This window comes from Corvus brachyrhynchos, unplaced genomic scaffold (assembly GCF_000691975.1).
Source record: "Corvus brachyrhynchos isolate BGI_N302 unplaced genomic scaffold, ASM69197v1 scaffold130, whole genome shotgun sequence".
Lineage (NCBI taxonomy): Eukaryota > Metazoa > Chordata > Aves > Passeriformes > Corvidae > Corvus > Corvus brachyrhynchos.
In genome coordinates this window covers 336,838-348,635 of record NW_008236193.1, presented here as the reverse complement: position 1 = coordinate 348,635, position 11,798 = coordinate 336,838, and the positions used below count along the sequence as shown (strand labels likewise).

General features: G+C 56.1%; 1 protein-coding gene across 1 annotated transcript in view; it reads right to left on the bottom strand.

Annotated features, from left to right (window-relative positions):
* Positions 1-6,877: 6,877 nt before the first annotated feature.
* MKNK2 (MAP kinase interacting serine/threonine kinase 2) overlaps positions 6,878-11,798 on the bottom strand; it is an 8,298-nt gene continuing 3,377 nt past the window's right edge. The window contains exons 8-11 of the mRNA XM_008639452.2: positions 10,658-10,852; positions 10,404-10,568; positions 10,259-10,302; positions 6,878-9,998 (exon numbers count right to left, since the gene is read on the bottom strand). Of these exons, the coding sequence (XP_008637674.1) occupies positions 9,731-9,998; positions 10,259-10,302; positions 10,404-10,568; positions 10,658-10,852 (672 nt within the window). The 3' untranslated portion in view covers positions 6,878-9,730. The remainder of the gene's footprint in view (positions 9,999-10,258; positions 10,303-10,403; positions 10,569-10,657; positions 10,853-11,798) is intronic.

Sequence of the window (11,798 nt, the reverse complement as noted above, 5' to 3'; positions counted from 1 at the left end):
GCGAGGATGGAGGGCGATGCGAGGAGAAGTGAGGGGGTGATCCCTAAGGGAGTGATTCCAGAGGGGGCGATCCTTGAGGAGGATGAGGGTCCATTCCTGAGGGGCAGTTTTGGGGATGAGGGGGCGATCCCTGAGGGGCACTTTTGAGGGGAAAGGGGCATTTTCCTGACGAGCAACATAGGGGAGCAATCCCTGAGGGGCAGTTTCGGGGCACAAGGGGATGAGACCCTGAGGAACCAGTGTGGAGGAGTGAGAGGGGCAATTTTGGTGGGCGATCCCTGAGGACAGTTTGGGGGATGAGGGGGGAATCCCTTAGGGAGAGTAAGGGATGATCCCTGAAGGGCTGGTCCCTGAAAAGGATGGGGACTATCCCTGAGGGGCAGTTTGTGGGACAAAGGGGGCAACCCTTGAGGAGGTGAGGGTCAGTCCCTGAGGGACGGTTTTGGGAATGAGGGGGTGATCCCTGAGGGGGACTAAAGGGATGATCCATGAGGGAGTAATCCCTGAAGATGATGAGGGGCCAAACCTGAGGGACAGTTTTGAGGATAAGGGAGCATTTCCCTGAGGAGCAACGTGGAGGGGAGTGGCAAGAGGAGCAATCTTTGAGGGGCAGTTTTGGGGATGAGGGGACGATCCCTGAGGAAGATGAAAGCACATCCCTGAAAGGGGCCATCTCTGAGGAGCAAGGAAAAGGGAGTGATTCCCTGCGGAGCAATGAGGCGGGGCAGGGGGTGAGGGAAGCAATCCCTGAGGGGCAGTTTTGAGGGATAAGGGGATGGCTCCCTGAGGAACAGTGTGGGGGAGTGACAGGAGCAATCTTTGAGAACCAGTTTGGGAGATAATGGTGATTCCCTGAGGAGCAACTGAGGGGGGCAAAGAGGAGCAATTCCTGAGGGGCAGTTTTGAGAGATAAGGGGAGCATCCTGTGAAAGGGGTGATTCTGAGGAAGATGAGGGATGAGGGAGCCTGGAGAGCAGTTTGTGAAGGGACGAGAAATGGGGGTGCAATTCACAGAGAGGAGGTTGGGAGTTAAGGGGCTGAAGGGGGTCAGTGCTGGGGGTGAGGAGCCAGGGAGGTTTGGGCCGTGTGGAGCGAAGGTGAAGTGGGGGTTTTCCTTTCATGCTCTCACACACCAGCCGTTCCTCTGCAGCAGACCTAGGCCTCCACCATCCCCAGGCCCCTGCTTTGTGCCCAGCAATTCCTCACAATAATCAGCTCGGAGTTACTGGCTGCTGCTGCAGACACAGGCCTGGAGCACCATAGGACACCACATTGCCAGGCCCACCACAGGTATTACCCTGCACAGACCAGGGAGCTGCAGCACCGTGATCCCTCACCTGCTCATGCCCTGCTGCTCCCAACATCCTGCTGGACCTGCTCAGCCAGAAACCACTGGCCGGTGTTGTCCCCACCGATGGCATCTCCTCGCCAGGCAGCACGAGGTGGAGATGGCGCGGGGGCAGGAGCTGGCTGCAAAGGAGAAGATTATTTAAGAGGCCATGCCACTGCCTCGCTGTGATCTCAGTAACTGAACCGTTAAAGTGATTTATTCTTCGCAGGGTAATTACATTCCCCCTCTCTCTGTTATCCATCCCCTGATCTGTGCTGCACACACATCCAGTCAGGAGCAGGTGTGTGGTCCGTGAGTCGATGTGTCAGGGGGGAGATGGCCTGGCTGCCCCTTCTCCTTCCTGTGCCTTGCTTCTGTAGCACACAGAGATGTGCTGTTTGTATGGATTGTGTGCTGTTTGTATGGACTGTGTTCTGTTTGTATGGATTGTGTGCTGTTTGTATGGATTCAACGCTTCCAGACCCTCGCACAGCTCCGGGATCTCCCCATGAACCACTACAGCCGGACACAGCAGTGCTGCTACATCACTAATTTTTATAGAGAGCTTCCAACCTGGCTTTGTATCATGTTATCAATACCCATTTCTGCTGCATTCTGTGCTCTCAGGTTTTTTGCTGCATTTTTAAAGCTGCATTTCACATGGACAAGTTTGGGAAAATCCTGTGCAGAGTTCAGAGCTCCCATCTTAACAGTCCCTGTGCAGGCAGGAATGGGTAGGAGCCTTTGGAATCAGAGAATCACAGAACCATAGAATCATTAATATTGGAAAACATTTTTAAGATCATGTCCAACTGTTAGCCCAGCACCACCACCATGTTCACCACTAAACCTTGTCATCACATGTTTTTTGAACAGTTCCAGGGCTGGAAACACTTACAGCATTTTAGAGCAACTATTTAGAGTATTAAAAAGTAGTATTTTTCAGAGGAACAGTCATTTTCCCTGTGAAATCTTGTTAATAATAACCAGGCGTTCAATACAGCCGCATTCTCTCTTAAAACGCTGCGTCCTTTACTCTTTCACACCGTTTGCTCGGCACATCGCTCCCCCTTTTCTGGCCCAGCTGCTTCCACGCATTTCAGCGTCAGGCTTTTCCCTCGGGGCCGCGCAGCTTGGCCCGCGCCCCGCTCAGGCCGGTCCTGCTTGCGGGTGCTCCTTTCGGGCCAGGAACGTTAGAGGGAGCTGGAGACTCGCTCTGCCCGGCTGGAGGGTTGGACACGGCTGGTGGCTGGCAGGGATGGCCTGGAGGCGCGTCCCAAGGGCCGGGGGGCACTGGCTGTGTGATCCCGCATTTCTCCAGCTCCAGGACTGCTGCCGGAGTGCCACTGAGGGGCCCCTGCCCTGCCTGGGAGGTGCAGGATCGCCCAGCCCAGCCCATGCTGGTGCTGGAGGCTGAAGCTTCTTCACCATAGCATTCCCTGCTCCCAAATCCCAGCAAATTCATCCTCGAGAAACTGTGGTGCCTCCGAGGGGTCGGTGTGCCTGCCAGGGGGGACGGGTGCTTCTTCATCACATGGGGAGGGGATTCCGCACCCATTCAGTCCTGATCTTCCCAGCACCACCAGCCTTCTCTGTGCCATGCTCACCGTGCCAGCCCTGCCACCCTGCATCAGACAGATCCTGGTTATTCAGCCCGTGATGAACTAAATAAGGGTGATTTGTGTTGTAGAAGGAGCCAGAGGCTTAACTCGGGACCAGCGTAAGGAAACACAGCCCTGGAAATAAGGGATAATGGCACAGAGATCTGTGTGGGACACTCACCATGGCACCGTGGGGTGGGGTGAGGTGTTTGCTGCAGCAACCCAGCACCAGCACCACGGTGATCCAGTGGTGTGTTAGACCTGAGAAACAAAAAGACAAGTGTCATACAGGAGACTTTACCATCCCAAAAATAAACCTAGCAACAAACGCTCCTTTAAAAGGCCCGGCGTCATTATTTCTGGGTCTGGTAGCCAACAGATTCCTTCAGAGATCAGGCACTGGGCTAAGGCAGTGCTGTTTTAGCTGGGGCATTCACAGGCTGAACAGGAGCCTCACCCCGGCAGTAACGCTGGGCAGGGAAATCAGTGGGTTCCAGCTGGTGGGATGAGGGCTGACCCCATCCAGGGCTGGACATGAAGGGTCTCACAAGGCTACGAGCAGCTGGAATTAAAGCAGTGGGACTGCAGTGCTCAGAGTTGGATAGCAGAGAACATCTGGCCTTTCTTCACCTCATGGAGGCAGGAAAATACATGTAGAATGTATGCTCCGAGCAAAAGCTGGGAATGCGTGTTCCAAGCAAAAGCCAGGCAGATGCAGCCCTCCCCTGGCTGAGCAGCCAACAGAGGCATTTTGGGATGTAAGGAAGCTCTGAGGAAGACTGCATGGCAAAGACAGAGACATCCCGGTGTGAGCCAGAGGAGGGCAAAGTGCCAAGCCCTGTGCCTTAGCACCAAGCCTTGATCTAAACCTCCAGCCAGGTGAGAAGGTGACTCACGAGGCCCAGGACCCACTCCAGCCATGGGCACAGCTCTCATGGGTTTGGGAAAACCTGACCCTGCTCTGCTCCCACCAACCAACCACAGCTCCCAGTGCCCGTGCAATTCCACCCAGAGCTGGAATCCTGCGGGAAAACCAAAGCTGCACCCTGTGGCTCTCCAAAATCCACACTTTACCATCCAAAAACACAAACAAGGTTACCAAGGGCTTGTCCAGACAGTGGAGGAAACAGACATGCCATGCTGTGCCAGTGCCACCAAGGCTCCTGGTGCAGAGGGACCAGCCACAGGAAACACAGGCAGGGGCAGACCCATGTGCTGGGCTCTGCTGGGATGTGCATCACACACTCCCTGAGATGACTTCAGAGGGAGAACTGGCACACACCAGTCAAAAAGCCATTCTACCAAAAAAACACCCCAGATTGGTTTGTTTGGGTTCCCTGGATAGGAGACAGGATTCTCTGCAAAATGCACAGGAGTTCTTTCTTTCTCTGCCCCATCCCAGAAAACATTTTAAAAGAACAAAAAGGAAAATTAAAACTTTCTTTGATCCAAAACAGCTGTTTTGCATCAAAACACACTTCACACCTTCCACTCTGCATTTCCCAGTGTGGGTTCGGGGTTCACTGATGGTTCAGGAGAGCAGTCTGGTCTCCGGCATGTTCCTCACTCCAGGATTGTTTTTTGGGCAGATATTGAATCAAAATGTTGGCTAATCACCCAGATCATCATCTGTTACCAGCAGAGCCAGGCTCAGACCCAAAATACTGAGGACACTTCATGTTTGCTCCTGCCCAGCTGCCTCGGTGCCCTGGGCTGAAGCCAGATGTGACCCCACTGGCCACCCCAGCACTGCAGCCACTCAGATCCGATCATGACCTGATGGCTCCGTTAAATCCTGGAAACAGGCGGACTGGCACAAGCCACCGCGTCACCCAAAGCGTGGCTGAGCCCCTGCGTCAGCCAGGCCACCCCAGTGCTCTGCAGTGGCCCCTTCGCCCTGGGCCAGCGTGGGTGGCATCGGCGCTGCTCCTGCTGCGGGGCTTTTCTCCAATGCAAATCCACGCCGGGGTATTTATAGCGCCCTTATCCCGGCAGAGCCTATTTTGGGCTGATGCTCAGGCACCAGAGCAGCACAGGTTATTTTAACCCAGCGCTGGGTTATTTTCGGAGCTGCCCTTCTCCGCACGTGCTCAGGAATGGTTTCCAACTAGCAGGCGCTTTCTGGGGTTGGGGAAACTGGGGAAGGGGGAGAAGAGGGACCATTGCGAAGGAATTTCAGAGATTAAAATTTAAACCAGCATCTGCAGCAAAGCTGCCTCTGACACACCTGTCTGGGATCCACCTGGAATCCTGGAAGGAGGAAGGCAGGAGAGGAAAGATTCCTGGAGCACATAGCTGAGGGCCCAATGATGGTGAAACAACATGCAAGAGAGGAAGAAGAGCTGAGAGCTGGATGCTCCTAAAATGTCCAGAGTCACCAGCTGGTGGCCCCAGGCCCAGGAGGGAGCAATGGCTTTGTTCAACAGAGGCAGGAACAGCACCATGGGATGGGACATGCTCCTTATCCTCTGCATGCAGGGAGCCCCAGCTCTGTTCTCACCACATCCCATCCTGGAACAGCCAGGGAAGGGAGACTTCTGGAGCCATCCTGTCCGGATCCAGATGCTGCAAGAAGCAGCTGCACCGTTTAGCAAGCAGTGAGCTGGATTCTCAGCAGTGGGGCTCTCTTAGCTCAGAGCTGGGAGCAGCAGATGGTCCATGGCAGAGCCCACAGCCCATTCCCCAGCCCAGGGCTGCCACGGATGGAGCTCTGCCAGGGCAGCAGCACCATGGCAATAGCCTCCAGAGAGATCCAGCTTCATGCCCCAGCACAGCAGCAGGGCCAGACAAGTCAGGATCTTTTAGTTTTCTTCTTTTTTTTTTAATTGCACAGGGTCTTGCCTTACCTAAGTAAGAAAGCTCAGCAGGGCCTCTACAGCCTTTTCCCACACCCTGATCCCTAGCCTCCAGTCCCCACTGTCTTCCCTATCCCACCACACTTTCCCCTTGCCTCAGTGTCCCCCCTCTGCCCCCTGACCCATGGAGGTGGGGGGGAGGATGTGCCAGGACTGTCCCTGGGGGTGGCAGGGCAGTCCCAAGGCCACTGGGTGCAGCTGGCAGGGAGCACAGCCCTGCCCCATGACCTCCAGCTCCCATTGGGATTCAGCAGATCACACCATCCCACTGGGAAACGTGAGTCAGGGCCTGAGCCACTGCCAGCCCCTATTCCTGGCATCCCATCCCAGCCACACTCCCAGCCCCCATGGGCCAGCAGCAGGCTGGGAAGGAGCAAGTGAAAATGGGGAAGGATTATGGTGGGAGCCACCCATACCCCCCAACTTGCCCAATCCCCCCTGCAACTTGCCCCACCTGCCACAGCCACCTGCCCACCACATAGGTCTCAATGCATTTTTATTAAATTCTTACAAAACAGAATACAAAATTCTGGCATCAACAATTGTTATAAAGGAAAACTTCAATTCAGCTGTATCAGGTCACCTGGTACATACAGTAAAGTGCTTCTTTTTGTGTGGTTTTTTTTTCCTTTTTTGTTTTTGTTTTTTTGTCTTTTTCATACAGTTAAGTGCTTCTTTTTGTGTTGTTTTTTTTTCCTTTTTTTTTTTTTTTTTTTTTTTTTTTTTTTTTTTTTTTTTTTAGTATTTTCATTTTTATTTCCCAGCCAGCCCCCGAGCAGAGGCTGCTGTTGCACAAACCAACAGTGCGTTAACGTGACTCTTGTCGAACCAGCTTTGGCAGTCTTCATCAATTGTAAAGTGGAGAAAGCTTCTCCTGGTTTGATAAAAAAGAGTTAGCTTCACAGTAAACGTTTCTAACCAGTTCTAAGTCGAGTTAGTTGGCTGGAGGAAGGGCAGGGGGGGGAAGGAGAGGAAGTGAAAACACTTAACATTTCCAGCTTAAAAAAAAAATTTTTTTGAAGTTGGTTTCCAAGATAGATGCTCTATGGGGGGAAAGCTTGGAAAGAGGAAGAGGAGGAAGAAGGGTGTTGGTGAGAGGGGGTCGCTGGTGCTGGACCACGGGAGCATCTGTCTGGAAACCGCCCTGGGAGGGGCGCTGGCAGCGGGGAGGGGAGGGCCCTGGCACAAGGGTGTCCCCAGCCATCCCAGCCCAGGCACCTGTGGGTGCTCAGCACTGCCACGAGCCAGGCTGGAGGTTTTCCAGAGTTGATCCCCGGCTCTAGAGGCATTTAAAGATTCTCCACCAATGCACAGACCTGGCCACGGGTCACCCCCGAGTGCCACGCCAGGAGCGCCGGGTCCAAACCAAACCCCCACCCAAAATGCGAAGCCGAACCCAGGCCAGGCTCGGATGCTCCCGGCGCATCCTCCAACTCCCACAAACTCCCACAGCATCTTCCAGCTGCACATCCCCGGCCGAGGACACCCACGGGGCACGGTCAGGGTCACCCAGGCCTTCCCCAGAGTGTGTGGTGTATTTATGTTTATATAGATAGAAAAGAGATCGCTCTTACACCTGGGGAAAAAGGGGAAACTCAAGTTTGCCAACAAAAGCAGCACGGGGGACAGATAAATTTTGGAGACATCCCCCTGCCATCCCCTTCCCGTGATTTTTTTGTTTTTTAAAAAAAGGCTGCGGCGTGCAGCATCAACGATAGCTTCACAATACCAGCTCAAGGCATCGCGTACTGTACATCATTCAAGTATTTCTTAATATAAGACAACAAGGAATTATCTACAACTGATAAAACAAAATAAGCTATAAAAAGTAACAATGTACAATCAAGATGGATTTTTTTTTTTTCTTTCTGTTAAGGGAGGCCTCTCCAGGGTGTCCCAGTGCCTGTGGGGAGGGGTCTCCTCTCACCACTGCCTTGCTCCTCCCCACCCGGCGCAGTGGGACCAGGGGGCACATGGGGGAGAGAGAGATCGCAAGTGCGAGGCAGTTTTGGGAGTGGGATGGGGATGGAGTCACCCTCCCTGACCCCCCTGGGTCAGCAGAAAGGCTGGGAAGGGTGAGAGAAGATGGCCCCTGCACTAAACTCCATCAACACCCAAGATCACCATCTCCCAAGATAACTCATGCACACCTCCCTGAAACAAAAAACAACATATATTGCATAGTATTGCTGTCAGCAGTCTTAAAATAAAAAGGAGAACTTCTTTTTTTTTTTCCAGAGACAGCGACTGTCTTCAGCTGAAGACCCAGGGAAGTCTGTTCCCCAGCTCAGAGCTCCCAAACCCTCACCTGTGCACACGATGGGCTGAGGCTGCTTTTGCAAAATATAAAGCTCAAAGCACTGAGTCGGAAGGGACAGGAGGTGGCTATGAAGGGGGCACTGCCCTCCCAGCGAGATGGGGGCTGGCAGCGGGCACAGCTTGGGCAGTGCCTATGGCAGGGAGCAGGGGGTGTCAGGGGGATCTGGAGGCCAATCTGGCCCCAGGCGTGGGCACTGCTCGCCTGGACAGACCCAGAAACCAGCCAAGGGCCTCGTCCTGACTCAGCATCCCGAGTCCTCCCCACCCCAAAGCAAGAGGAAAGGACAGTGCCAAGCACACCTGAACACACGAGCAGGGATGCACATGCATGACCATGCACACCAGCGCTCCCCAGCCACTGAACACCCTGCTGCCCTGACCCCAAACCTTCCAGCCCCACATCCCGACCTGTCCCCAGGCTGCTCCCCCGTGCCATGGCCCTTGGGTGCTGCCACCAGCCCAGCTGCTCACCCACTGGCATCCCTGGGGCATTGGGCACCCTCTGTGCAGCCCGACCCTCCTGCCACAGCAGCCTCGGGGCCAGCCCGAAGCCACAGCAGGTCTCACTGTCCTGCAGCAGGTCCTGACATTCTTTAAGGGGGTCCTTGCTTTCCACAGAGCACACAACTCCCAGAGGGTGTTTCTGGCTGCTCTGGCCACCCTGAACACCTCATTCCCCTTGCACCTTCACAAGGGCACAGCCACCAGCCCTTCCAAGAACCGGGGTGAAAACCTGACCTGGCACAAGAGCACAGCCCTGGATGCCCACGCATCCCCCGGGGAGCCACCAGCCGGAGCGTGGGAGGAAAGGAAGACATTTCTCCGTGCCCTGTAGAGAAGCACAGCCGGCAGTTTAAAAGCAACAATAATTAAAAAAAAAAAAAAGAACAAAAAGAAAAAAAAGAAAGGGTCAAAAGAAAAGAAAAAGGGGTGAATAGCTTATTCTGGAAGCAGGATGCTGAGCAGAGAGGGTGAGTTGGGCACTGCTCCCTCGCTGGCACCGTCTCTCCCCAGCCCGAGCGGTTCCCTGCACAACGCCCACCGTGTCCCCATGGAGCAGAGCTGGGGACACCCCCGAGTACAGGACAGAGGGGCTCCCCACATCCCCCACACCTGGGAGGTGCTTCCCAGACCCCCAGGAAGGGGTTTTTGTGGGATCTACCCCAACATCAGAGAGAAACCTGCAGCTCCGAGGGGAGGGACGAGGTTAAAACGCAACTCCCGTTGTTGAAAACGCGACCGAGGGTCTTTTGTTCACAGTATGAAATGAGCTGAAATCGTCAAAGCAGCCGCGGATACAAAGAGTCCTTTGGTGTCAGGGAGGGGGGAAAATGTCAGAGGAGAAACCAAGAGTCGGGAAACAAAAGTCCATGTGTCTGTCAGATGTCCTTGAGTGTGCCCTGGGTGAAGCAACCTCACGCTTGATTTAATACCTTAAAAAAAAAAGATCTTAAACAAACCCTCCCACCCCCAGACCTACAAGATCAGCAAAACCTTGGAAACCAGCCACAGGGACGAGTCCTGATCTTGTCACTAGCCAGAAACGGTGGGGTTGGGGCGGAAAGGGGAAGAAAGAAAGGAGGAGAAGGGGGGACAAGGGGTACAGCAGGTGCGAGGGGCACCGCTCAGGCTTGGTCGGCCACCAGGACCAGCGGGGCCACCAGGTGCTGCCCAGAGGCCACTGCCATGGCCAGGCTGCTCTTCTGCCGCCGCTTGGCCAGCTTGGACTCAGAGGGGGGGGAGAGCTGCATGGCCCGTGAGGTAGCTTTGATGATGATGGGTCGTGCTTCCTCCTCCGCCTCTTCCTCCTCGTCCTCGTCGTGCCGCGTGAGCTGGCGGTTGACAGCGATGGCCTCGGCAGCAAAGGAGGTGAGCTCTTTGGCACTGCTGTTCCTGCAGGGGAGGCACGGGCTCAGGGTGGGTGTGGAGGGCTGGAGGGAGGTCGGGGTCAAATATCCGGGTGTCCCTCCTCACATGCTGGCCATGCCAGACTGGTCAGACACCAAAAATATGGCCCAAACCCGAAGTGGCAGGGCTGCCCAGACAGAGAGTCGTGCCAGAGCCCCCAAAAGGCAGAAGGAATGGACAGTAGTGCTGAGGAGTGGAGTCAGGATTCAGGGGGCTGAGGGTGTCCCAGGGCCACCCACACTCACCTCTGCAGGATGATGGGGGTTGGCAGGGTGTTATCCGGGGCACACTGCAACAAAATGCAGCCAGTCAGAGCCAGGAGTTGTGCAGAGGGGTGTTCCCACCCTGGCTTTTGGGAGCAGAGAGCAGGGAGGGGACATCAACACTCACCCCCTGCACCCAGGGGTGCTCCAGGACCTGGGCTGCGCTGAGCCGCTTCTTGGCATCTCTCACCAGCAGCTTGGAAATGAGGTCTTTGGCTCCAAAGGAGATGTGTGCCCAGTCCTTGTCGGGAAACTCGTACTTCCCCTCCTGGATACTCTCAAAGAGCATGTTCTGAGCAGGGAGAGAAATAACAGGGGCTCAGCCAGGAGTGCTACAGCCAAACGGAGGGTGGGTTGGGCGCTGCCGGGGTCCCCACGCACCTGGCAGGTGTGGCAGGCCTCGCCCCGGTCCCAGCCGCAGTCGGAGCCGCAGTGGCCCACAAAGGGGGGGTACCCGCTCAGCATGATGTACAGGATGACACCCAGGCTCCACAGGTCACAGCGCTTGTCGTAGATGGAGGCCTCCTCGTTGAAGGCTTCCACCACCTCCGGGGCCATGTACTCAGCTGAGCCGCACTGCGGGGACAGGGGGGGTGAGCCCCGAAGGGTGGGGACCGATGGGGCAGGGGGAACCGGGAGGGTCCTGCCAGATCTACGGGGCTGCACCTCTGAAGGGAAGGTGCGGACATAGCTGCTCCCACCACATCACCCTGCTGGGTTTCCCATCACAGACCCACCTCTCTGGGCAGCTGCCACCCCGAAGGAAAAAAAAAAAAAGTAAAGCCTAAAGGGTGCAACCCCCACGGTTCAGGACAGCTGGCCCCACAGCATTGCCACCACCCAACCGGCTCAGCAGGGCAGCCCCAACGCCTGGGAGTGGCCACGGCACACGGTGGGACGAGCCTGTTGTGCCTGTTCCTCTCCTGACCGTGCCTGCCCCTCTCCCCTCGCCGTGCCTGATCCCCGGCCCGGCACAGGCGGAGCTGCCGCGCGGGATCCGGTGCGGGAGGAGTTAACCGTGGAGCAGGGAGAGGCAGAGCCAGCGGCCCCATTCCCCTATCGCTCCAGGGACTCTAGGGCTTTCCAGCACATGACCCGCAGCCCACCCAGGCCCCGTGACCAGGGCAGAAAAGAGCTGCAGCCAGCAGATAATCGCCCCGTAACGAGAGAGGCCTCCTGACGAGGGGCCTCTCCAGCCCCAGCAGCTGATGCCACCGCAGGAAAACAACCCAGCCCCGATCCCGGTGGGAATGCAGCGGCCGTCCCGCTCCGCCCCCCACGGGCTGACAACGGGGAAACTCGGGACACCCCAGGAACTCAGAGCCCGCCCCGGGAGGAGGGCAGGCGTGGAGGAAGGAGGGGGCTGCGGTGTTCTGGCACCCGCCTCTGCTGGGCTCCGCCCTCCCCGGCACGTTCGCACCCCAAAAAAGCCGGGGTGCAGCGCGATACCCCGCACGGGGCGCACCTGCGGCTGGCGATAAGGAGGGGGGGGTTTCTGCAGGAGATGCGGATCTGCGCGACA